At 56.7% G+C, this 26,235-nt stretch overlaps 1 protein-coding gene across 2 annotated transcripts in view; it reads left to right on the forward strand.

Annotated features, from left to right (window-relative positions):
- The window catches only part of Rxra (retinoid X receptor alpha), an 87,479-nt gene that overhangs the window by 39,147 nt on the left and 22,097 nt on the right, over positions 1-26,235 (forward strand). For both annotated transcript variants that reach the window (XM_008843925.3, XM_017800843.2), the window contains exons 2-4: positions 20,833-21,098; positions 24,474-24,624; positions 25,209-25,388. In XM_008843925.3, the coding sequence (XP_008842147.1) occupies positions 20,889-21,098; positions 24,474-24,624; positions 25,209-25,388 (541 nt within the window). In that variant the 5' untranslated portion in view covers positions 20,833-20,888. The remainder of the gene's footprint in view (positions 1-20,832; positions 21,099-24,473; positions 24,625-25,208; positions 25,389-26,235) is intronic.

The raw sequence follows: 26,235 nt of genomic DNA on the forward strand, positions 1-26,235 counted from the left end.
TGGGCCGTGCTGACCGCTCTCCAAGTACACGCTCCCTGGTTAATCCTTTGGTACCAGCACTCCTCCCTGGAGATGCCCAGGTCACGTTTCCTGGGTGGGGTTTTACTGTACCCCGATTGGGCCATGTGGGTGCCACCAAGCCCCTGACCTGTCAGTGCTAGGGCGAAGATCCTGGATGCCGAGAACTGAGCACCAGGCCTTCAGGACCTGGGCCGCCTCCACACTGTCTCTACTCTGTGTTGGATTTTGGGCAAAGAGAGGAAACCGTGATTATTCTAGATTCTGCCTGTGTCTAAACCATCACCTTTACCACCTGTGCTGTTATTGACTGGACTTTCTTCTCCCTAGGAGCCTGTCCTGCCCTTCCAGATAGAGCAAGGCAGGGGGTGTCCAGTAAGGTGTCAGGGTGTTGAACAGGCACCTCACTCCCTCAGATTCCCTGGCTGAGAGCCTTGAGGTGTGGGGGATGGGCCTGGTGCTGGTTGAGCTGAGCTGGGGGTGGTGTTGGCCACCCAGGTGTGTTGAAGCCCTAGTGTACAGCTTGGCTTTGGCCCAGGCTGGACCAGGGCAGTGTGCTGTCCTCTTGAGTGCTGGCTGCAGGGACGGGGCGGGGTTGAGGGAGGTGAGCAGGCTCACTTTGACATTGATGGGATTAGGATCAAGCCCAGCAGGAAGCTGACAGCTTGGTTCTGGGCCAGGCCAGGGCGGGGCAGGGGAGTGCCTGGCCACTGCAGGGGGCACTGGGGACATGTTTTAGACTGAGTGCTGTCATCGTAGGGAGAGCGGCACGTTCTCTACCATGAGACCAGTGTCTGGAAGCCCGGACAGTCATGGTGTTGCAATTTAGTATGTGTGGGGCCTTACCCCCAGGACCCTCATCCCAGGCTGTGTGCCAGTCCTGGCCCCTGTTTCCCTCTGGTTCCCAAGGAGGCTTTGGCATTCCTGTGTTCAGAAGAGGAACAGAGAGAAGTGGTCTGGCTTTGTGGCCCTGTTGTTCTGTGGCCTGGAGGGGATAGGGGTCCTAGGTAGCTTATTCAGAACCAGACTCTAGGTGCCCATGAAACAGGCCTTGGCCCCATCTGCATAGAGCAGTCTTGGGGAAGGCACCAAGGTAGTAGCCTGACACTCCAGCTGTTCTTTACAGAGTGGGCAGCCAAGCTCAGTAGATGTCCCAGTGATGCTAGGGACAGGGGTGTAGGCCCCATGCGACATGATAGGTAGGCTTTCACAGGCCACAGTCTCCGAGCTGCCCTCTTGCACCCTGCTTCCAGAGCCCCAGGGGTCCTGCTCCACATGGCCTCCCAGCCTGACTGTGGCTGTCTGCCTGGAGAGAGCCTGACTGTCCTTGGCTGTGACTTGGTTCTGTTTCCTCCAGTCAGATTGCCCTGCTCTGCCCATGCCCTGCCCAGAAGTGAGGCCCGGCTGTGTCCTCGGGTGGGGACTAAGTCCCTGCTGCGTTTTGCTACATCTGTCCACCCGTCAGCAGATGTGACTCAGTCTGGTCACCTGCTTGCTGGCTTGACTCCGGGGCTCCTGTCCAGATTCCTTGGCCCAGCCTGAGGGCCCCGCCCAGCACCTCCAGCCTTACTACATCACCCTGGCCACACCTCTGCATAGCACAGCTGACGTCAGGCCGGCCCCTGTTGGACCTGCTTGTCCTTACCTGGTTGTGTGCCTTCTGATCCTTCCCTTCATGCTTCAGATCTCACCCTGCCGCCATGCATAGGGTGTTCAGGTTATTCCTCTACCTTGGGAATCCGTCTCTTGCCGTGGGGGCTCCCAGAAGCAGAGACCTGGGCCTGCTTCTCTTACTGTGCCTGGTCATCTCTGGGAAATGGCTCTGTGCAAAGGGGCAAGTTGTCCTGGTGCAAGGAGTGAAGTGGGCCTAGGGGGCAGTGACAGGGTCTGAGAGGGAGCAGGTGACTCGGATGGGCATCCAGGGCTAGGGTCGAGGTGCTCCTGGGGCACTGTGTGAGGGGCTTTTCTTACTCCTTGCTGTTTATGGGGCCTGCATCTGGGCCCTGGGCCAGGGTGGTGACATCTGGGAAGCTGGAGGAACCCCGCCCCCCAACAGTGAGCCAGCCTGCCCCAGTGGCCAGGGCCAGTGGTTCTGGGTTTGAGGAGCTACTCCTATAGCTCCTGACAGCTGCAGGGCCTCACCTTGTGTCCCTAGCCTCCCTTGTTGCTGAGCAGCATCTCAGGACACCTCAGTTTCTCGTGGGAAGGGGTCAGGCTCCAGCCTGGGTGGAAATGGAGCTGTTTATGCCATGCTTGTGGCCTGTGCTATATAGTTGGCCAGCCTTGTCCCAGTGTGACATTTGGTGCAAGGCTCCTCAGGCTCCAAACCTTCAGGATTCCCCCATGGCGAGGGCCAGAAGCCCCTTGATGTAGGTTGTAGGTTCCCCTCGGCCCACAGGCATGCAGAAGAGATTCCATCTGAACTCTGGGCTGCGTCCCCTGGGGGATGAGAAAGCCTGGGGCGCTTCAACTTCAGAGTCAGGGATGCAACTTTGTTGGGCTCTTTTTTTCTGGGTCACCTGCCCAAACGTGGACTTTTGGACCCCTTCCCTGCAGCCCCTCTATGGTGCCCTGCCTGGCTAGCCTCATGGGGTTCAGGATGTCCTGGTTCCCATGGCCTGTCTTGCTGCTCTGCAGGCCAAGCTTGGTTTTGACACTGCTGCTGCCTGCCGGTGTCAAGCCTGGGCAGGTGTATTCCATGGAGGCCCGTAGTGTGGGCTGGAGGTGGCGTGCCGGCTTCGTGAGTCACTTGTATCCCCAGGCGGGGGTGGCAGGGCTGGCTGTAGCCAGGCAGCCAAGGGCTAAGGCTAACAGGCTAAGGCTTGCCGATGGCTGCTTGGTAGAGCCTGGTGGGGGCCTGCCTTGGGCCAGGTCAGGGCTGTAGGGATTGGTAGAGGGGAGGGTGCTCATAGGAAGTAAGGGACCTTCCTTGGGGCAGTGTTTACAAGGCCAGACCTTGGGTGGACCCAGTTTGCCAAAGGGTCTCTAGTCTAGAGGCTGGCTGGGTCTTCCAAGTGAAGGCTTCTCAGAGGAAGGGGGCCCCTAGAGGGAAGTCCCAGGGAGAATGACCATACTCAAGATCAGGGCTGATTTCCATGGGGTCTACTGGTTGTGACGCCCACAGGGAACACTGAATGTACCCCCTCCCTAGGTGGGTACTCCTCAGGTTGAAATGAATCTACCAGGGGTGTCCCTGACTGCTTAGCCAGGGAAGGGGCTGGTGTCAGGTGCTGTATTCACTGGGCCCTCCCTTCTGAGTCACAGAACGTGCCCGGAGACCTTTGGTCTCTGTGCTGAGGACCCTGCCAGGATGTCAAGCAGAGGGAGAGGGACAGAGACTGAGTGACCATACCACAGGGCTAAATTTAGCCTCCAGGAGTCAGGTCTGCTTTCTGCCTCTCCCGCCCACTGCCCTGCTCACTTGCGCTCAGCCTGACCACTGTAAGAAGGGAAGCTGAGGTCTGGGTTGGGTATTTATCCTGACGGGGCACAGAGGCTCCTGCCTGGGCCTAGGCTCTGGCTGTCTGGGAGGGGTAAGGCCTGGGGAAGGCAGTAGTGGCTGTTGTATGGCCTCCAGGTGGCCAGGAGCTGGGTGCTGGGCACGTCCCAACTGTAACCCCAAGAAGGGAGGTCTGTCACCCAGGGGTGAACCTCAGGCTTCCATTTTGGATCTGTTGGACTGACAGGAGGATGAGATCAGATGGACTACCTGTGTATCAGTACACTAAGTGCGAGAGATGGGGCTTTTAGGTTACATGTCTGCTGCTCTAGTGATGGATGTGCTGTGGTGAGAATGGATGCTGATCTTGGTATTGTCCAGTTTCTCATGGTGTGAACTCCACCATGGCCGACTGTCCAAGCTGTTGTCACCGTGTTAGGAAGAGATGGCAGAAAAACTGGTCTAAGCTGTCCAGGCACCCTGCTACTCCACTCACCCAGAGTGACTTCTGTCGCTCATGATTCTGTTCCTGTGCTACATTGCCAGATGTTAAAGAACCTGTGGGAAACACCTAGCAGATAAGATGCCAGCCAAGGGGCCTGGTAGAGCTGGGCTGAGCTAGGCCACCAGGCACCTGGCCATGTCACAGGTGTAGGCCTAGACTGCTTAGATCTTGTGTCATGTATGATCCGTGCAGACATGGCTGTGTGTATACACAGAGGCTACACATCATAGCACCTGGTCCTATCAGAGACCTCCCCACTCTATGGCAATACTCAAGGAGGCTATAGCAAGGCGTTTACCTCACCTGAGGCCCCACAATGGGTGGGTACAGTCTTAGGACACTCAGCTGGGCTTTCTCTGTGTGTCTTGGCATCCCCAGCGAACCATATCAGGGCAGAAAGAGATGGGATAGAGTCATTTTGGGGAATCTGGATCAGGATATGCTCAGAGCCCTGCACAGGGCTGTGCTGAGCCAGGAGGCAAATCTATTGACTTTGCGAGTGGCCTTGTGATCCTGGGCCCCACCTGCTACCTGGGCAAGCTATGATCGAGCCTCGGTTAGAAAGGGTCATGCTAGGTATAGCCAGTTCTCTAGTGATTAAGATGGCAAGAGTCAGCTTTCTGCTGCTGAGATGTGTCGCGTACAAATGGATCAGTGTAGCAGGACTTGGGCCAAGATGATCCTGTGCAGGGCCTAACCACCTCATCCCTGCCCTGTCCTGGGTGTACAGGCCTTGCTGTCCGTCCAGACCCAAGGCAGCTGGGAGAATCCAGGAGTCATATCTGTCTACTAGTCATAGCCAAGGTGGCTTGACTTGCCTCTTTGGAATAAAGCTCTGACTGGGCCTTGGCAGGACTCATTAGTCTGGCTGTGATTGTCCCTCCAGACAGGACTGCCTGGCCTGTCGGCTGTGGGCTGAGCCAAGTGTGGTCCTGGCATAAACCAGATGAGCAGGAAGCTGGGGCATCCAAAGGAGACAGAGGAAGGAATCTTGGCCAGCACACAGAAGGGTGGCAGCCTGGGGTCTGTCTGGCTGTGGAGTTGTGTCATTATGAAAAAATAGCATGTGCCTCTGGCATAAAACCCAAGCAGAATAAATAAATATGCCATATCTTCTCAAACCTAAAGCCAGCATCCTAGGCACCTTCTACTGCAAAGTGTGACCTCTGGGGTCTTTTCTCGTGATTGTCCACCCTCATCCTGAGTGACTGTTCCTAGGCACCTGCTCTGAGTGGCTGGGCCTGAACACAGAAGGAGGAAGGAGTTGTCTCTTGCAATGTAGGATGGAGTAGGGGGATGTGGTACAAGCAGCCCAGTGCTTTCCGGAGCTTGGGTCTTTATAGGGTAAAGTCAGGAGGATGGGAGCAGCTCTGACCTGGCAAAGATGAGGTTTGCAGTGTAGCAAGCAGTTCTGTGACTGGTGGGGTAACTGGGGAGCTGGGGAGGCCAGAGCTGTTGCTGGCCATCAAACCAGATGGAAAACTCCTCCTGCCCTTTTCTGTAAGTCTTCCAGGAAGACAGGATTTTTGCTTGTGTTCCAGCATCCCAGGTTGTTGTGATCAGTAGGGTTTTCGTGTGGTCGGGCTAGGCCTTCTATCCCGGGCCAGCTCAGCCTCCAGCCTCAAGCCCCAGAAGAAGGATTTTCAGGTGGGTGTGCACATGTGGGGGAGACAAAAGTCTTGGTGACATCTTGGTAGCCTGTCCTTCTTCCTGGTGCTGCTAGTACAGACTGGAAGTGCATTGAGATGGTGGGCATGGTATGTGTGCCGGCTACAAGTGCCTGCCACTCATAGCTGCCTGGCGGCCCTTCGTGCGATTTGCGTCCTGTGCTGCAGACCCATCATTTGAGCTGGACAGCCCAGTGTGACAGAACTGATTGGGTCCCGGGCGTCTTTGGGGAGCAAGTTTGAAGGACTCCCAGTTGCATGCTAGGGCCTGGCAGAGTGGACAGCTCTGTCCCCACCACTGGGCCTGGGCTTGGCCCTTGACTAGTAGGCCACAAAAGGCACCCTGTGTCCTGGAAGAATAAGCCTATTGTGTGGCTAAGAGGTTGTCCCCTCCCATATGCTTCCCTAGAGCCCCCACCCAGTGAAGATAGCACCCCCATAGACAGGGCTCCTAAGGCCTGGTCTCCCCAGCTGTGGCTCTGCCACACTCCCACCCTGGTTTCTGGCACTGGTGGCTTCTGGCCTCTGGGCCTGGCCTTGTGTCCCTTCTGTAGGACTTTCCCAGGATCCACATCTCGCAGTTCTGTGCCCACTATTGAGAGTGGTGCTTGCTGATGAGTGGTCGGGGGATAGTGCAGTGTGAGGGTGTAGGCAAGGGTAGAGCTCTCCCAGGGCCCAGACCAGGATGAGGATAGGCGCACTGTCAGATTAGGGTATGCCTGGGCGCCAGTTGGCACTGAGTTCTGTTGTCCTATGCAGATAGGGAGCTGGCCCAGTCAGATCACCTGATTTGCCTGGTGGTAGGCAGCTAAGGTTGGAGGCAGAGGCAGATTTGAACTCAGGTCTGCTGCATCTGGGCCCTAGTCAAGAGGTGGTCCATATACACCATATACACCAAGGGACTGTCTGCTTCAGATTGAGGAAATGAGGCTGGTGCCCAGTCCTTTTCCAAGAAGCGTTTGGTTTCAGCCATTGGGAGCTGCCTGTGGTCACAGGTGTCTGGCTGAGGGTGGTGGGCCGGGCTGGCCCTGGGAAAGGGGAACTGGGCTACAGGGCCAGCGCCAAGACGACTTGCTCCTGAGAGCCCAGCTGCTTCCAGAGGCCGGCCCTGCTTGCTGTCTTCCCCTCTGAGGCTCCGACTCACTGACCGAGCCGCCACACTGTATCGCCCAAGGCTGTGGGACCCCGAGCCAACCGGCCGGGGGCTGATGGGGCCACCACCATGGTGGGAACTCTCACCTGCCTTTGCCATGAGGCTGCACTTTCTCGCCTCTCTCTCAGGAGGGGGTCTAGCCTGGCGGGCAGGGGACTGCAGGTGGCTGTCAGGTGAGGGCAGAGTTTGGGGTGGCATAGATGATCTTGCTGTGGGGTGTAGGGGTAATGGCAAGGGAGAGGGAAGGGGCCTGAGGGCCCCGAGGGAGGGGAGTCTGGCTGGGTTCAGGGGGCTGGGCATAGACCTTTCCATGGCATGTACCTGACTGATGTCTAGTCATATGCCTGGCCAGGGTAGAATGTTCCGAGATTGTTCCATCTCTTGTCGTTCTGCTGGCAGCTGCTGGCAACTCACTTCAGTGAGCAGGCCAAGGCTTGCCCCGGGAATGCCATGTCCCACACAGCCTGAGGCCAATACTGTGGGCACTCTGGCTGCCCTTGGGTATCTGGGCCAGAAGATCTCTTTCCCAGGAAGCTTCTGGGGGAAGAAAAAAAAAAAAAGGCTCAGGCCCTGATCTCTGGTTAGGACAGGAAAGTGGCTTGTCTTACCCTGAGGCTCCATGCAGAAACCCTCACACCTGGGTCTGGCTGATTCTCATTTTATAGGGGACGAAACCAAGGCTGGGTGAACAGTGGGGTTTGTCTAGCTGGAGGGATGTGGAGGACCAGGCCCCGCCTGTTGGGCCTGGCACTGAGACACTCAGTGCGGAGGCCTTGGGGGTCTGGACTGTCCGATATGGTGAGAAGAGCCCCGGCTGGCCTGGATCTCTGCCCTGACTGCCTGCGACTGCTTCTTGAGGTAGCAGGGGTTAGGAGCCTGGTGGGGGCTTTCTGGGGCTCAGCAGCCCCGGTGCTGGGGGGTGTGTGTGGCTGACTCCTGCTCTTCCTTGTCTTTTTAATAATAATGGCATGTCATACGTGTCTTTGTAGACACCCAGAGAAGCCCACATTCTTTTCTGCCCACTTTTGAGGGGAAACTGAGGCTCAGAGAGCTGAGCCTAGGAGACTCAGATGTGGTCACTATAGTGTGTTGTCCCCCTGGACCTTTGCAGAGTCCTTTTTGTGGTTTGTAAATGTGCAGTTTGCAGCTGTCCCTGCCATGGGGATAGCACAGACTCCAGGAGAGACTGTGTGGGCAGCGCTGGGGTCTGTCGGTTTCAGCTTGGGAGTGGAGATATCAGTGTTCTGTGCTCCTGGGTTCCGTGCTGGCCTTAACAGGGCTGCCTTCCTCTGGCATGCTATTGACTGACAGGCGTTTCCTGTGTCCACCAGGTCAGTAATTGGCAGGCACAGCTTTGCCCTGATTTGCTGTTGACTGGAGCCCACTCTGAGCATCTCTGGCCTCAATTTGGGCTTTTGGTGATGGCGAAGGCTGGGGCCAGGAGCTACATGCAGCCACCTGTGACTGTGGCAGGACTCTGTGATGCTGGGTTTGGCTCACTATTCTCAAAACCATGCAGTTTTGCAGACTTTCTGGGTTGGCTCGTGTCTTGCTATGACAGTGTTAAAGCTCACATAGAGATTTAGAAAGCGCCAGGCCTGCCTAGTTCATTGTGTTCTAGGAAACAGGATGGGCACCCTCAGCATCTCGCCCGTGGTTCTCAGGACTCAGCATGCAAGGTAGACCTTGGTTGTTATAGCCTGAAGCGTGAGGCACTTGTTGGCTGGGCCAGGAATTCCGAGTGTCCTGTATACATTCTCTGTCTGCCGGACATGGCTCTAGAATATACGGGTCATGTGCAGAGCTGAGCCTGGCACCCTTGGAGTCCTGTGTCAGCCTCCCTGGCGTGCTAGACATCTGCCTTTCAGCCCTTCTGCCTCCTGCCGTCTGTTTCTTGCTGCTTCTGCTTCCTTCCAGCTGTTTGTTTTCTGGGAAGCTGACCAAGATGGCACGTTAGGATTGTGCGTGGAGCACCGGCCTCTCGAGCAGGCCGGGTGTGTATAGTTGGTGGCAGCTGCTCCGAGTGAGCCTGGCTTTTCTGGCTCATTTGTGTTATTCTCCTGCATCTGGGTAGGTGAAGGGTAGGGGTGGGACTTGCGACCTCTGACCTAATGAGGTTCATTAGGTCAATGTGGTTCATTGACCTTTGTCCCGTTCGCCAGGTAAAGCTGAGGGCTGGAGGCTAGGGTGGGCTGCTGTCCTTCCAGGACTGAGTTGAGCCGTGGACTGCATGTGGGTTTTGGGGAGGAATGGGCAGTTTCCAGAACCTTCCCTTTTCCTACCAGATGCCAAAGTGGTCCAAGGTGGTACTACCTGGCCCATTAGTTCCTGGGTCATGTCTTGTCACCTCACCCCTCAGCTGGACTCTCCTTATTGAGGTCAGCCCCCAGGGGAGGCTCGGCCACCTGGGTACATCGGTGTGGCCCCGTCCCTGGGGCTGCAGTTTCAGCCATGTGACTGATCCTGTGCTGGACAGCCCCAGCCTCTTCCCATCTCTTTTGCCTTATTACATGCTGTTTATACTTCCTGGAACCAGGAGAGGGATGCAAGGTGGAAATACCATTTCCCCTGGTGAGCCTCCCTCAGTCCCCCTGGGGGTTGCTTGGGAGCAGGCCAGGAGGGAGGCTGGGCAGGGCTAGCACAACAGACAAGACAGATTCTGTCCCCCTGGCTCAGAGGGGACAAGGCTTTGGTGCTGGGGGATTATGGAACCTCATGGGTGGTTCTGGTAACAGCAGAGTGGACGACGCCAGAGGAGGAGGTATGTGCTGAGCTGAGCTTAGCCTGGCCAGGGATGGATCTGTGTTTGACCATTGCTGGCCCTCACCTGTACGGAGGTGCTGGAAGGCCACTCTGGGCCCCATGTGGATGGAGGTCTTGTTCCCCAGGGTCTGATAAGAAGCTGTCCTGCAGCCTGTCATTCTATCCCCTGTCCATTTAGGCCCTTCTGGGCTGCTGGTGGGTGGCTGGGTGCTGTGTGGTGATTGCTGCACTCCCCTCCGCCCCGACTACGGTATCTTACTGCCTGTCTCCTGTCCGTCCCTGTGTCTGTGTGTCAGCTGCCACCGCAGCCCTGATAGCTGTTGATTGGTGGGGGTGTGGTTAGAGGCTCATGAGGGCCTGTCATGTCAGCTTCGGGGAGGCTGTGGGTGGTGGCTGGGTGGGCAGGTCCTGTTCCTACACTTGCTTGTTGTCTCCTAGACAGTCCCTCTCCACTGGCCCTGTCGCCCTAGTGTAGAGTGTTATCCCTCCTTCTCCACTTGCTGGGACTGGGGAGGAAGGCAGACAGCCTGGACCTTGCCCACCTGTGTCCAGAGAACACCGGGGTGACATTCTTGGTAGGAAGTCAGTCCGGTGGGCATCATAGGCCCCAGCCAAGCTGGACCTTGGTGACTAGGAAGGTTTCTGAGGCTCTGCCTGGGGCTCCAAGTTATGAGTAGCTTGTCTCAAAGTGCTCCCACTGTGACCTGATAGGAGGCCGGGGAGGGGAAGGATGTGAGGCTGAGTCCCAGGGAGTCAGCCCTGCTGTCCTGCGGGTGAGCGTGGTGAAGGGGTTTCTAGTGGTTCCTGTGAGCTGAAGTGGAAGCTGGGCACAGGGAGGGCACCCAGGCTGTGGAGGGATTGGAGAATCCCTTTTCCAGTCTGTCTCACAGGTGAGGTCTCTCCTGTTGGCATAGGTTTCGCACCCCGTATTTGGAAGGCATCTGTATTGGATGCTCTGGCCAGTCACGAGAGTGTGGGTAAGCCTCTGCTGAGGGGAGGGTGTACTGGTGTGGGTGGGGGCTTTGGGGGGCTTGACTTCCAACCTTGGTATCTAAAAGATGCCCTGCCCTCCAGGCTCAGCCTACCATGTAGCTCTGGACCACCACACACTACAAGTACTGAGTATCGTGCCTGTGTCTGAAAAATGGTAATGCTCAGAGGGCATGGGAGGATTTGGGGATGACCCTAGAGAGCCCATGCCAGGGAGTGTCCCCTCTGCCCTGACCATTCCCGAGTCCCCAGTGTAACCGTCTGAGCCCCCTGACATGGAGTCTACCTTTGTCCACAGTTGATGGGTGGGACCTGAGTATGGCCCAGTTTTGGAGACAGTTGGAGATGCAAATGAAGATGAGATAGGTGGGGCAGAACCGGAAACCCAGCCAGGTTCCTTGGGTTCCACGACAGAGCTGTGGGCAGGTGGCTGGCGGGACCTCTGAGCCGCGGGGGTGACCTGGCTCAAATTGAAACAATCATTTCTCTTCCTGTTGAAGAGAAACGACCTTCGAGAGTCTGCAGCCTCAGGGCTCCCCCACCCCCGGTGACTGTGGGGCGGTTGGGGTTTTTCTCGGAGGCCCCCTCTTTCCTTCCCACCCACCCTCCTCGAAGGTCTGAGCAGGCACCGCAGAGTGTTGGGGACGGACAGACAGCTCAGGGGGACAGCCTAGAAGGGAGGCTGCGGCACCCAGAAGCCTGGCCTCGGAGAGGTGAGCATCCTTCCAGGCTCCCAGGCATGTTGTCTGAGCTCCTCATCCACCAGGAGTCTTTGCTAAGACTTACAGGGTCCAAGCTGAGGCTGAGCTCTGTGGAACTGAGCTGTGGTGGGGACAGGCAGAAAGTCAGACTTGGCTTGGCTGGCTGTCCCTGCTCCGGGCTTGGGAAGCCCCTGCCCTCCCTGAGTGGTAGGTCCTTCCTGGGTGTGACGCTTTGGTGAGCCCACGTGGTACCTTGCCAGCTTAGAGAGGATTCAGGATGGGGACCCAAGCTGCAGTGGCTGTCATTGAATATGTCTCTGCCACTCTGCAGTCTGTTTTCTTAGGTGTTGACAGACGCCTGCTGTGTATGTGAGGTGGTCTGTGGTTGTCAGTTTTGTGTACAGCTCAGGGTGGGGAGAGCATCCTTGCAGAAACTCAATCTCTGCTCCCAGCTCCTCAGTGGCCCTGATCTCCTGGTCGCATCCTTCTTCTCTCCTCTCCCTTAGCAGGCTAGGGGTGGGCCCGAGTGTGGCTCCCACCCTCTGCCTACCCCTGCCCTTGGCAGTGCCTCTGAGGCTGCTGGGCAGGGAAGGTGCAAGCCGACTTCTGGGTGACAGGTTGGGATGGACTGTCTGCCCTGCCCGGGGATGGACTGGCCATGAATGGGTACCCTGCTTGTGTTTGGAAGCCAGCTCAGGGTTTTCCAGGGTCCCGGAGCCAAGTGGTGCCTTGTCCTGGTGTTCTCCTGACCCTCAGCACTAACTGGGGCACTGAGGCCACCTGACTCTTGCCCCACAACCATCTCTGGAGTGGGTGACAGGAGGGGGCTTTACAGTAAATTTAAATGCTTCAGAGCTCTCTGGAAGGACCCAGCTTGGGTTTGGGGGTCCTGGTCCTAGTTTAGGACCCTCTGTAGGCACCTTAGGGCGCACATATGGCCTGCTGGCTGGGGACACACATCCACTGAGGCTTTTCCACCCAGGTGAGTAAAGAGACAATATTGTGGTGCAGATAAGGAAACTGAGCCCAGGGCTGTCTCCACACCCAAACTCTTCACGTCTTAGAGATGCGCTTACACACGCTCAGTGGGAGAGCAGAGAGGGGTGTCGAGGGCACACTCTGGCCGGGCAGCTGGATGATTTGGGCTAGACTCCCACCTGCTCCCCAGTTGCTTGGCACTTTCCTTTGTCCTGTGTCTACCCAGAGGGCAGCAGAGAGGAGACTCCCAGCTGCTCACAGCTTCGGTGTTAGGTGTTAGGGCCTGCAGCAAACACCTCCTGTGTGGCTCTACCCTAAGTGCAGAACAGACACCCCAAATGCTAGCTCCTTACTGGCAACCCTCCTCTTATAAGTCCAAGGTGTCCCAGTTCAGGGAAGGGTAGTTTCTTTGGAAAAGCCAAATAAGGACATTTTGGGGGTGATCTCTAACAAGGGCCATCAGGTAGGCTGGTCCTTAGATGCCTGGGGTAGGACTGCTTTAGGGCCCTGGCATTGGCTGTGGGTGCAGAGTGCTATCCCAGAGTGCTTTGCCCAGGACTGGACTCCTGCCCTAGGTGATGGTGCACTGTGGGTGGCCCAGAGGGTGATGATAGTGACTAGCAAGAATGAGGGGTGAGCGTGAGACCTGGTACAACAGCCTGTGTGTACTGTGGGCTTCGGGAAGGGTGAGTGTGGAGGGCAGTCTCATGCTGAGACCTAGGCCCTTATACCTGAGTGTGTTATTAGCATCTTCACGCCTTAGGTATTTTCTGAATGCTGCCTGGCACAGTCACAGGCTGGGCATGGGGTGCCCTTCCTCACCAGCTTCATCCTCCTGACATCCACTTCCCTTGCTGTGGCTGGGCTCTAGCCACACCTGTCACCACTGGGTCCAACCATAGTAACACCCAGGGCTGTTTGAGGGGTGGCTGTCAGCTTAGGCACCATTTCTGGTTCCTCCTTGTGCCCCTCCCTGGCAAGCCCCAAATTTGCTGAGTATGATCAAGAGAACCCAAAGTACATCTCTTTGCCGTGTGCAAAACTCATTAGCCTCTCTGGGTTCCAACCTCCATCTGTGCAATGGAGCAGAGCAAGGGATCCCTTAGGTGATGGTGATGGTGACAGTGATGATGGTAATCGTGCTAATAAAAGTGATGGAGATGGTGGTGATGGTAATGTCATGATGATACTGATGGTAATGGTGATGATGATGGTGACATTGATGATGATGGTGTTAATGATGCTAGTGATGATGTTGATGGTGATACTGATGGTGATGGTGATGATGATAGTGATGATGTTGATGGTGACATTGATGGTGATGATGATGGTGATGATGTTGATGGTGATCATAATAGTGATGATGTTGATGGTGATGATGTTGATGGTGATGATGATGGTGATGATGTTGATGGTGATGATGATAGTGATGATGCTGATGGTGACATTGATGGTGATGATGATGGTGATGATGTTGATGGTGACATTGATGGTGATGATGATGGTGATGATGTTGATGGTGATCATAATAGTGATGATGTTGATGGTTGTTGATGGTTCATAATAGTGATGATGTTGATGGTGACATTGATGGTGATGATGTTGATGGTGATGATGATAGTGATGATGCTGATGGTGACATTGATGGTGATGATGATGGTGATGATGTTGATGGTGATCATAATAGTGATGATGCTGATGGTGACATTGATGGTGACATTGGTGATGATGACAGTGATGGTGATGATGATGATGGTGATGATGATGGTGATAGTGATGTTGATGGTGACATTAATGATGATGGTGATGATGATAGTGATGATGTTGATGGTGACATTGATGGTGATGATGTTGATGGTGATGATGTTGATGGTGATCATAATAGTGATGATGTTGATGGTGACAGTGATGGTGATGATGTTGATGGTGATGATGATAGTGATGATGTTGATGGTGACATTGATGGTGATGATGATGTTGATGGTGACATTGGTGATGATGATGATGGTGATAGTGATGTTGATGGTGACATTAATGATGATGGTGATGATGTTGATGGTGATCATGACAGTGATGATGTTGATGATGGTGATATGTTGATGTTTTGTTGGTGATATTGATGGTGATGATGGTGATGTTGACAGTGATGATGATGGTGATGCTGCTGCTATTGATGGTGATGATGATGGTGATAGCAATGTTGATGGTGATGATATTGATGTTAATGGTGATGATAGTAGTGATGATGAGTCTGTTAATGGTGGTTAAATGATAATGGTGACGATAATGGTGATGATGGTGATGAGGCAGAAGTGGTAGTCACTGAGTGCTTCCTGATGCCTTCACAGCCCTCCTCCTATCCTGAGCCTTATGATGGATATTGTTCCCCATGCTTAGACCCTTTAGGCCTTGGTGATTCCATCTCTGTGAAGATCATTGCAGGAGTGCCCTATGCTCCAGGAGTTTAGTTTGGTCAAGACAGAGGGGCCTTGGGTTCGTGTCCCCTAGCTGAGACTCAGAGGTCAAAGGGTGGGACAGTACTTCCTTGAGATCCTGGCAGAGGCTCTGGCTGGTGACCTGCAGATCTTTGTGCCTTTTCTTCTCAGGATGGGCTATGCAGCCAGTCCTCTCCACGTGCCATATGCCCTCCCTGATTAGGGTTCGGAGGCCTTGGGCTCATCACCTTCACTTCGCACCCCCTCACCACCCCATGTCTCACATCCATCATCACCTCATGCCTCCCAAGTTCCCACTCTGAGCCACTTTATTGAGGGAGCCGGGTGGTCTCCACCATTAAGGTGTCCTTGGCTAGGAAGACAGAAGTGGGAGGTAACTTCAAGTAGGCAGAGCCCAGTGTGTGGATGCAGGGCACCTTTATGGCTGGGAACCATAAAGGTGGGGTTGACATTCAGAGTCCCTGAGGCTTCTGCATCAGATAGACTTAGGTGTTGGGCTGGAACTCACGGTAGTCCAGCCAGCACCCCAACCTGGTACAACTCTGAGCTTATACAAGGTCTGCATGCTGTCAGACTATTAGGGAAGTACCCATCTCTTTTTGAGCTCTGCCTCCTGTGTCTACCCCACTTCTCTCCTGACCCACTGCTTGGCTGCACAGATGGACAGGTAATGACCAGTTAGGTGGTCATACCTGCCCCTCCCACTGGGCCCCTAGAGCATCTCTGTGGTATCAAGGGAGGTTGTTTGGGGCAGGGCCAGGAAGTTTGCTTTGGAACCTGCCAGCCCTTCTCTGTGGAGTATGCAAGGATAATGCCTGGGATCACAGCCTTATATGGTTGCTTCCTGTGGGCACCCATGGGTGGGTGAGGGTGAGGGTGAAGGAGAAGCATGCCTGGCTCATTGTTCCTTCATCATATCCCTGATGTCCCTCTGGGGTCTGGTCAGTTGGGGTCATTGCAGGCTGAGAGCAGGGGTCTGCTGTGTTCTGGCCCCTGTGGGCTGATGATCTTTCTGGGCCTGGGTGTAAGAGATGACTGGGTTATTGGGAGACTTCTGGGCAGTTGAGTCCTCTACCTGGGGGCTCTATGTGATAGCCTGCCTATGTTATTGATTGGAGCCTGCATTGGGGCCTCTGGGCTCTTGTGGGTGGGCTGGAGTCAGGCCCGGGTTTCTCCTGACCATTAGAAGGGTCTAGCTGGCCTGGGGCTTCATCAAAGGAGGCTTGAGATATGGGACTGGGACCCTTGAAGAAAGGGCAGAGTGATTCTACCACAGGCCCCTGGAGGCATAAGCTAACACTCACCCAGGAGATGGTGGATGAGCCCGGCTCACAGCCAAGGTTACCACCACGGAGCCCCTAATGGGTGGGAATCAGGCTGGGCAAACAGGGCTGATGGTCCACCCTGCCAAGGACTTGAGGGCTTGTTCTCTGGGCTGGCACAGCATCCTCAGCTGTTGGGCGCTCATTTTACAGAGAAGGGAACTGAGGTTCAGCAAGGTTAAGGGTGTCCCTGTGGCCCCAGAGGTAGGCAGCAGCCTTTGTTCACCATGGCTAGCACCTGCCAGGCGGTGGCCTTCCTGCCTGCCCTACCCGTTCCTGAAGCTGCCCCCTCCAACCAGTGGGGCCTGTGGCCTGCCTTCCTCCCCTCTCCTGCTCTGACCACCCTTGGCTTCCCCGTCGCCGTGTGGTCTCTGCCACGTCCCCGTCGCTCCCCACCAGGGCTGCCGCTTCTCCCTCCCAGGGCTGCAGGGGAAGCAGTACTTCCGGAAGCTGGGGGCTGGAGGTGGGCAGCACAGGAAGTTCTGAGGACCCAGGAGCTACCCGCTGTGAAGTTTCAGTTCCGGGGGGGGCGTCCCCTTGTGGGGGTGGGGGGCACTGTGCTTAGAGCATGGTACTCATGTGGGTGCCTTGGCTGTGTGCTGAGTAACCCCTCAGGCTCCTCCTTGGAGCCCTCACCCTCTGCACATGTGTTCTCTGGACCCATCCTTCCTCCTGGTCATTGCTGTCCTCTGCAGGCTTCCTGCCGGACTCCGGATGGGACAGCCACCCCGTCCACTTCTGTTTACCCAGACACGTGGCCTGCTCACAGCCTGCTGTGGTTGGTCCTGTAAGTCCCAAAGGGCTCTGGAGGGTCATGAGTTCCGCTCTCCCCTCGCTGGCTGCCTAGGAGGGGCTGTGGGACTCACCCCACCCCAGCTGCAGTGGGCTGGCATTTCCTACACCCTGCCTGCCAAGTGGAGTCCGGAAGGGAGTTGGTGGGGTTCCCTGGGCTTCCTGCTGTGGGGTCCTGCTGCTGGTGGCTGGTGTTCAGGAGAGACCCGTGTAGCACAGGAACTCTTGTGGGGTGGTGGCCCTTCCTGAGTGGTGGATAGCTTCTCACTTGCATGTGACTTCGGGGAGTGCCTGGCACCTTGGAGCCACCGGGGCTGTTGCTGGACATTGATTAATGTCACCCAGACCCTCTGGGGTCTGAGGATAGTCTATTTCTGCCCCAAGCTGGTTTGCTATTTAGACTCTAGGCATTCACATTGTGGTCCGTTTTGCACCAAGGGATGTCTCTGCTCCTTGTCCACACTGCCTTCCCAGACTATAGTGCCAGCTGCCTGTGGTGTGTGGGGACTGCTGGGCATCTCCCCCGCTGGGATCGGAGGTGCCACTAAGCCCCCTGGCTGCACTCCCCTTCTGCAGAGGTCCCAGGCTACCTCAGTTAGTGCTGGTCCTGCAGAGGCATCTTGGGATTGTGGGTCCCTGGGCCTCGTAGGTCTGAGGTTTCAGGGTTTTGTGATTCAACTTAATCTCTCAGCCATATTCCTCTGAGGTTTCTGTGCCACTCCTCGGACAAGGGAGGCTGTGTGTCCTATAGTCCCCAGGTCTGAAGTTGGCACATTGCAGCCCTAGGTCGCATCCTGCCATCCCTGATGAGATGCCAGAGGCGTGTGGAGGGTTCCTAAGCAGTGGAGACCAGCTGGTGCCAACAACCCTGGAAGTCCAAAGTGTGGCTTTGTCAGAATAGTGATGACTTATGGGGGGCTGTGACGTATGAGGGGTGGGGACAGCTGAGTGGGCCAGACAAGGTACAGCACACACACATACACACACAGTGTACACACACACACACACACACACACACACACACACACATCACGCATGCACTACATGCCCTACATACACATGTATGAGGGCATGTTGGGAGGCTTTCCCTACAGAGGATGTAAAGGCATTTCTTGCCCGTTCCCTTCTTGGCCAGAAAGTGTCTCCCTACAGAAGAATCCAGAAAACACACCCAGCCCATTGTCGCCCAGGCTCTGGGAAGGTGTCTGCAGTGGACATTCTGTGTAAACAGGAAGGCCTGGGGTGGGGGCCTGGGGGCGGTGGGGGCGTGCCAAGGCATTGCTTGGGTGGCAGCCCTCTCCACATGGGCGTTCTAGGGACTCACGGCCTGCTTCGAGCAGCTTTAGGGGCCAGGAGAGCTATGGGGTACATCTGGTAGCTGGCAGCCTTAACAGCCTGGCCCTCTCCCTCTTTTCCTTCCTTCCTTCTCTCCTGTCTGAAGCTCTCTCCTGTCGCTCCCTCTTCCTGTGGGAGAGAGTAAGCAGGTCGACAGCCGGTCCATCGGCCCAGTTGCCACCTGAGCCTCCTACCCCCAGGTGACTGTAGGGGTTGAACTTGGAATTTTCGCCTCAGAGCTCCCTTGGGCAGAAACACTCCTCTAGTGGGGACAGCTGGCTAAGGGGTTGTGGCAAGTACCCCTAGCACTTCAGTTCCAAGTCTGCTGCCCAAGACCTCCCATGCAGGAGATGCAAAGCACCTGGGAGAATCTGGGGGTCTTCTCTCCTGGCTGTGACCCCCATCTCGTTATCAACAGCCAGGAAGAACGGTGGGCATATTTCAGGAGTGGCCAGCCCCCTCCTGGGTACCCACAGGGTCACCCTTCCTTTCTCCTCCTGGAGGAGAACGTAGACGTCAGGGCTGGTCTTGAACTCTTGTTTCTTTCGCGTCTCTCAATTGGGCTAAAAGGTGTGTGTGTGGGGGGCTAAGCTCAGCCTGGTTTTGGAGGGCTTAACTGTGGAGTCTTAGAATGTTGCTCACTCTACACAACACATGATTGGACTGGCATGGGAAGGGGAGACCTGGGCCTAGGTTTCCTCATCCAGGGACAGGGAAGGCAGGGCTGTGATGGGGCCAGTTCACTGGCCCTCCAGGTATCCCAGAGGTAATGTTTGTGGGAAGTTTGCCTTTGGGCAAATGTCTGTGCACCTTTTCAGTCTCTCAGTTTCCTCTTCTGTGATAGGTGGTGGTGGTGGCTTTTTCCAACAGGGTCACAAGAATTCAACTGATGTCAAGGAAATAAGGCATTCTAGGCTATTTGTGAACAGCTGGATTTCGCATTTGTTCCTCTTAGACACATACCCATGCCTGTCTTGTCTTGTTAGCCTCTGGCTGTGCACTGCCCCCCACTGCCCTGGGGATCTTTCCTCTACGTGGGGCTAACCTCCATGGTTTGTTTAATGAACAATAGAGCTAATCTGCAGTACCCTTATTGGCCAGTAGGTGCCGCCACAATCTGGTTCTGGAATTAATCTTTTTTTAGAGGGGGGCAGGGTCTCATATGTACCCCTGGCTGGTCTCAAGCACAGAGATCTGCCCACCTCTGCCTCCTGAGTGCTAGGATTAAAGGCATGTGCCACACCTGGCTGGTTCTGGAATTCTTAAATTGGCTTTTTTTTTTTTAAGTTCAGTAAACTTGTTCATTTCTAGTTTTGTGGAATGGCAAAGGTTTCTAGCTGGTCACATGAGACTCGTTTGCTGGTGGAGTTGGCCCCTCCACAGTTGGCAGCCAGGTTGGCTTCCCCATGGTGGGCCTGGTCATAGTGGGGCCTGACTGGCTGAACTGGAGCCTGGGCCTCCTTCCTACATCCTGTCGAGGGGAAGCAGGAAGATGGGTTAGGCTTCTCCCTGAAGGGCTGGTCCTGGGGCTTTTCACAGGTGCAGCCGCTGGGATCACCCTGCATTGTGCTGGCCAGCCAGCACCTCTGTGAACAGGTTTGGGGTGAGAGCATGGGCTTTGGCCAGAATCACAGCTGGTCCGAGTGTTGAATCCACAGCGGCAGTGGTGTCCTAGGATTGTGGTTGTGTCCTCCAGTTTCTGCTCAGTACCCATGCCAGGACAGGGCCAGGTCGAGTGAGGCTCAGAATGGTACCACAGGTGCCTGTGCGGTGCTAGGTAGTGTCTCCAGCCCGTGTCCCCACTTGGGACTGGTGTCCTGTCAAAGTCACTCCACATGCCTGCAGATCTGCTCAACATGTCAGAAGTAAATGCCATGTTGGTGAAGCGGGCAGGAAGAGCCAAGACCGTTCGGCAGATTTGGGAAGGCTGGAGCCCAGGGAGAGGGCGAGGCCGGGTGGGGGTGACGGACAGACTTGCTCAGAACACTGGTCTTGTTGGTGCAGCTGGCATCCCGTGGCGTGGCTTGTTCCCTGGGTTCTGCTGCCTCGCACAGGCTCTTTTCTAACTTCTCCATGACCTGCCAAGCTTGTGGGCAGTGGATTGGACACCTGGGAACCTCCCAGCCTCTGGAGTGGAGAAGGCCTAATTAAGCCTTTGTTCAGGTCTTTGAAACCCTGCATAAAAGGTTGGCATGTGGGAGGTCTGGGCCCCAACCCTGCTCTGCAAGCTGTGGGTCTCACACCTGGCACACGCCCAGGCCCTCCACGAGGCCACCTGGAAGCTCCCCACCCACATGGGAAGTGCCTGGTGCCTTCCTTCCTCTGGGCCCCACAAGAGCTAAATAGGTCCCAGAGCGTAGAGTCAGAAAGGCTTGAGGGTCTGGAGTCTGGGCTGCTTTTGCTGTGGTACCCAGAGGTTCAGGCCGTGTAGCCTGGTGGGCATAGCCATAGACTTTAAAGCCTCAGCCTACAGGGCTGGCCTGGGCTCTGCACAGGCAACTGTGAGCACTTCAGGCCTTGTAAGAGGGATAATAAGTGCTCCTGCTGGAACCATTCAGTGTTGGACTAGCTAGCACCTTGCCTTGGCCTTGAGTGGTTTGAATTTGTGCCTCAGAGCACAGGGGTTTGCCTGTGGCCCGAGGGAATTGGAGCAGGTGGTTGCTGGGTCTGCAGGCCGCTCTGACCCTCTTTCCTGCCAATTTTTGTCTTGCAGACTTCTCTACACAGGTGAACTCCTCATCCCTCAACTCCCCAACGGGTCGAGGCTCCATGGCTGCCCCATCGCTGCACCCCTCCCTGGGACCAGGCATTGGCTCTCCACTGGGCTCCCCTGGACAGCTACACTCGCCCATCAGCACCCTGAGCTCCCCCATCAATGGCATGGGCCCACCCTTCTCTGTCATCAGCTCCCCCATGGGCCCCCACTCCATGTCGGTACCCACCACACCCACCCTGGGCTTCGGAACCGGCAGCCCCCAGGTGAGTGTGGGGCTGAGCTTTGGGGGCTGGGACAGCAGGTGAAGGCTTCACTTGTAGGCCGTGAACCCATGGGATGGAGTTGTGATTTCTCTTTTTCCTTCACAAAAGGGAGTTGCAGAGTGAACTGGCCTCAGCCCAGCTCTGGTTGACCTGGGCCGGGCCCCATAGGCACTGTCAGCTGAGGGTCCTTACAACTGGTCTTCAACCCAGCTTGGACCCTGCCCCAGTGGCTGTGGAACTCGGGGGCCTCTGACTTCTCAGGCTTGGGCCGGTCTCCCTAGGAACCCTGAGGCCACATGGGTCCCCTCACACCCCCACCGCAGCCAGTGGGCTTCCTGGGCCTGCAGGGGAGATACATTCCAGCCTAGTGCAGGGATGCTGGTCCTTGGGCCCCACAAAGGCCCCTGGTGGCTGCCCGTACTTAGGGATTCTGGCTCTGTGGCTGTTGGCTATCTGCAGGGCTTGAACCACCTCTTCTGGGGGCCTGGTGGGTCCCCTATCCTCTGCCAGATACCCTGTAGAGCTAGGTGTCCTTGGCATGCCCAGAGCCCTCCACCTGAAGAACCTGCTCTCTGGGGCCCCTTCTAGCCTTCCTGAAATAGGCCAGGGCCCTCCCTGCACACTCCGCTTTTCAGCTGGGATTCTACCCTTTGTCCCCTGATAGCCCTGTTGTGCCATCTCACAACAGCACACCTGGGCCCCCTCCCCAGAATCATAGGGTTGAACCATTCCACCTTCTGGGCACCCTGCTTGCTTCTGGTGTGGGAGAACTAGGGTATGCTGGGGCCTAGAGGCTGCTTACCGCCCAACTAGGTAGCCTTTTGAGGCTGGCCCGGCCTCTTAAGCCTCTCCCCGAGACAACCTGGCTGAGACTCTGCTCCTGTCTCTCCCCACTTCACCTTGCTTCCAGAAGTGGACAGAAGGCTTGAGTTGCTGGCGTGAAGCAGGCCTGACCATCTAGCACCTCCTGTGGCCTGGCCCATGCTATCACAGCTGCTCCACACCCACTCTTGCTGGCTGCTGATGCCACGTGCGGACGAGGACCTGGTCCCCTCTGCCTTCTCTGGTTTACATCCATTGGCTCTTAATCCCATGAAGCTCCCTGCTTTGGATTTGGCTGTATCAGTCCACAACCACCAAGCTATCCCGTGTGTCCCACGTGGTCTGGGTGATCTGCTTAGGACAGGGCCCAGTGGGTGTTCACCAGACAGGCTACTGCCCAAGCCTGTGTGGCCACGATTGACTTTCTGGGTGCCTCACAATTTGAAAGCACCTCTGAGTGCCCAGATGGGAAGCTGGCAGGGCATGGAGGCCTCTGATCCCCAGATCCTCCTGGTGTGAGGGAGAATCTCACCCTGCGGGGCTGCAGTGACTTTGTGAGCAGCATGTACAAGGGCCCAGGGATCCTTGACGATGCCTACAGACAGCCAGATGGGGAACAAAGTTGGGGAGAACGTGCAGGGCCTGGGGGTGGGTGGAAGCTCAGGATCGGCTCTGAATATGTCATGAGTGGTGGACTTCTCAACATGGGGCTAGTTGAGGGCTGGCCCTGGGAGGGCAGGGTATGTAAGGTGTGGAAGAGATGAGCCTGAGAAGCAGGCAGGGACCTGGGTGGGGCACTGATAAGGTGGAACTGAAATCAATGCCAAGGATATGAAAGGGGAAATGGGACGGGCCTCACCCAGGGAGGCTTTGGGCCTCATCAGAGGGCTGTCCAATCCTGGGTCTCTTGGGAGCTGGGTTGGGAGCACAGAAGTCCCAGACAGTGAGGGCTTTGGGCCTTGGGGGATGAGGGGGGAGGATGGAGACTGCCCTGCCCGTTAGCTCAGAGTTGGGAAGGGTGGAAAAGCACCCTCCTGGCCTGTTCTGTGTGCTGTGGCCGCCATGCCGGAATTGGCCCCTGGAGGAGCCCTGAGGAGCTGCAGGGGTGGCCCTGGGCTTGCAGGGAGGATGGGTGCTGCAGTCCAGCCTTCATCCTCTGACATCAGAGCTTCGGCAGGCCCCGGGTGCTTAGGCTGCCCAGAGTTGAAACCTCCATGAGCCACAGAGTCCTTGTCTGGGCAGGACAGAGCCTCAAAAGCCAGGCTTTGCATGCAGCAAGCCGGGCGGAACGTGTATGTAGGGTCCTGTGTGCAGGGTCCTATGTAGCCCTGCCAGCGAAGGCCAGCTGCGTCTCCTGCCACCTCAGGACTCTTACACTGGGCCTCAGCCAGTACCACAGGGAATGCCCTCCTCTGCAGTGAGACCCCGATGCTCCGACACCCTATGTCCTGACACCTGCCCCGCCCGCACACAAGGTTCTGTGTGGGCCCACAGGCCTTCCAGCAGTGCACCTGAGGCAGGGGAATGAGGCACAGGCCCTTGCAGAGTCACTTTGGGTGCCAGGCCCCATGATAGGAAGCTTCTGGTGCCTCTGAGCTTTTCTTGTCCCGTGAGAAAGTGGGGGATGGGCTGCAGGCTGTGAGGAAGGAGGTGAGGTTCCGTTGTCCCCTGGCAGGGGCCGTAAGGGCTATGCCAGGGCAGTCAGCTGCACAGCTGGCCTTCTGCTGCCGTCAGGGGTTTGCAGAAGCAGAGGGGCTTCCCAGCCGGGCCCCGCGCCCTGGCAGACAGGCAGGCAGGCGGCGGGAAGCGCCCCTGGGCTCCCTGCTTACTGCAGAGCTGGGCTGGAGGCTGCGGAACCAAAAGTGCTGTGTCATTGCGACGCTGCAGCTGTTGCCTGGGCGACCGGGTGAGTTTCCCACGCTTGCCCTGGCAGCCAGCGGGCGGGGCCAGACGGGGTGTGCGGAGGCCACGGTGACCATGCAGCTCCATGCCTGGGGCGTCCGCTTGTGTCCACCTGCATCCCCCTCCTGTTATCTTTTGGAGGCCACTTTCCTGCAGTGTGATGGGGGCATGTGTGAGACTGGAGGTGCCCAGCCCAACCCCCTCCCTGAGCCCTGGCTGCCTGGCCTCATCTTGGGGCTGGGGGCTGGAGGCCCAGTCTGCCTGCTCTCAACCTGTGTCCGGAGCCCATGGCAGGTGTTATGTGACAGGTGGCAACTCTTGGGTGGGTGGTGGGCCCGGGTGTGAGCAGGCCTCCTGCATGGGGCTGGGGGCCTCGGAGTCCCAGGCTTCGTGAAGGTTTGGCACCTTGCAGTGACCTGGGGTCTGCTGGGAGGAGGTATCCCGAGGGTCAGGCATAGAGCAGGTGCTCAGCAGGACTGAGCCCTGTTCTGAACAGTGGTCCTGTTGACCTTAGTCATGTGGCCCGAGGGAGGCTGTGTAGTGTAGAGTTCATCCTTGCAGGGGCATCTGAAGGATGCTGGGGGCCCGGGCCCATATCAGTGCCTGTCACCAGCCTAGCTGGACTGACCCTCTCCACTCAAACTTTTGCAGCTCAACTCACCCATGAATCCTGTCAGCAGCAGCGAGGATATTAAGCCTCCCCTGGGCCTCAATGGAGTCCTCAAGGTTCCTGCCCACCCCTCAGGAAACATGGCATCCTTCACCAAGCACATCTGTGCTATCTGTGGTGACCGCTCTTCAGGTAGGACCTTGTTGGGGTCAGGGGCGTGGTACTCGGGCTGGGGATGGTGCACGGTGATGGGACTTGCAGGGAGGGTCTCCCTCACTCTCCCCGCTGTGTGCTGAGTGTGGGGAGGCAGGAACCTAGGCTTGCCGCCCCCGTGCGCTGTAGAGCGAGGGGTGGGCTTAGAACACTACCCTTGCCTCGTCTTTGGGTGTGGTAGAGACCAGGGTGGGCAGGTGGTCTGAAGGCATACCAAGAGAGGAGGCAGGTGTGAATGGCTGAAGGACAACGTGGCCTGGCATTCTCCAGGCCAAGTCTGGCGAAAGGCCCCCTTGCATTATGCTACTGAACCCCAACTGCTGGAAAGCCAGGAGTTGACCTCCATCCTCTTCCATACTCAGACAGCGGGCCGCTGCTGGGGATGCTGGTCCCCATCAGCAGTGACCCACAATCTCGGCAGGTAGAAAGCACAAGGTGGACCTGTTTTCTGATGAGCAGGGGCCAGCCTGCCCTAAAATCCAGCAGCTGAGCCCTGGCCTGCAGCTCAGCACTCGGGGAACGGTCTTGCCCGCGCGGCAGCTCACTCACTCCTCACCCCACAGGCAAACACTACGGGGTATACAGCTGTGAGGGCTGCAAAGGCTTCTTCAAGAGGACGGTGCGCAAGGACCTGACCTACACCTGCCGGGACAACAAGGACTGCCTGATCGACAAGCGGCAGCGGAACCGGTGCCAGTACTGCCGTTACCAGAAGTGCCTGGCCATGGGCATGAAACGGGAAGGTAGGCCTTGGGCACCCGCTCCCTGGCCGGCGATCTCCTCTTGTCAGCCCCTGGAGGCCTCTGGTGGCTCCTTCTTGCCTGCATGGGGCCTGGCTCCTGGCTCTGTGCCAGCCCCTCCCCAACTGGTTATTCACTGAGTGCCAGCTGTGTGGCCAGGTTGGGATTGCAGAAGAGACATGACAGGCCAGGTCCAGCTCACCAGCAGCTCGTCCCCAGGGACAGGAGCAGAGCAGACAGCCTGCTCTGTGAGGGCGTGGCCGGGCCAGGCTGGTGCACAGTGGACAGAGGCGGTCAGACTGGGCGCTGGTCTGGAAGCACAGCTGGCAGGAGAGGTTCCTGGAGGTGGACGTGGGAGGAAGGCAGGAGGTGGGCAGGAGTCGGGGTCATGCGTGGTCAGTCTGGCTGCCTGTCTTTCCAGGTGCTTGATGAGGGTGTGGCTGAGAGGCCCACGGTAAGAAGCACATTTTGATTGGAGTGGTGCTAGGAGGCCTCCAGAGATCACAAGGGTGTTCCCGGAACCTGTTGAATGTGGGGGTTATCTTGGACACCTTTTTTCCAAAGGCCATCTCTAGTAATAGCCCTGGAAGGGTCACCTGTGCACCCACAGGTCCTCTGAGTAGTAGGACTTGGGGCCTGTTTTATCACAATGTATGTATATGGGATGGGTGGGGGAGGCTGCATAGCAGACCAGGTGATTACTCTGAAGTTCTGGAAGTTGTCAAGTTGTGCAGCCAGACCCTTGACAGCTATGCTCTCCTTTCCTAGACCTGCACGTGGAAGAGTGGTTCCCTGGTGCGCATGTGTGTGTGTGCGCATGCATGCATGCGTGTGTGCATGCGCACGTGTG

This window comes from Nannospalax galili, unplaced genomic scaffold, assembly GCF_000622305.1.
Source record: "Nannospalax galili isolate Female #2095 unplaced genomic scaffold, S.galili_v1.0 scaffold300, whole genome shotgun sequence".
NCBI lineage: Eukaryota > Metazoa > Chordata > Mammalia > Rodentia > Spalacidae > Nannospalax > Nannospalax galili.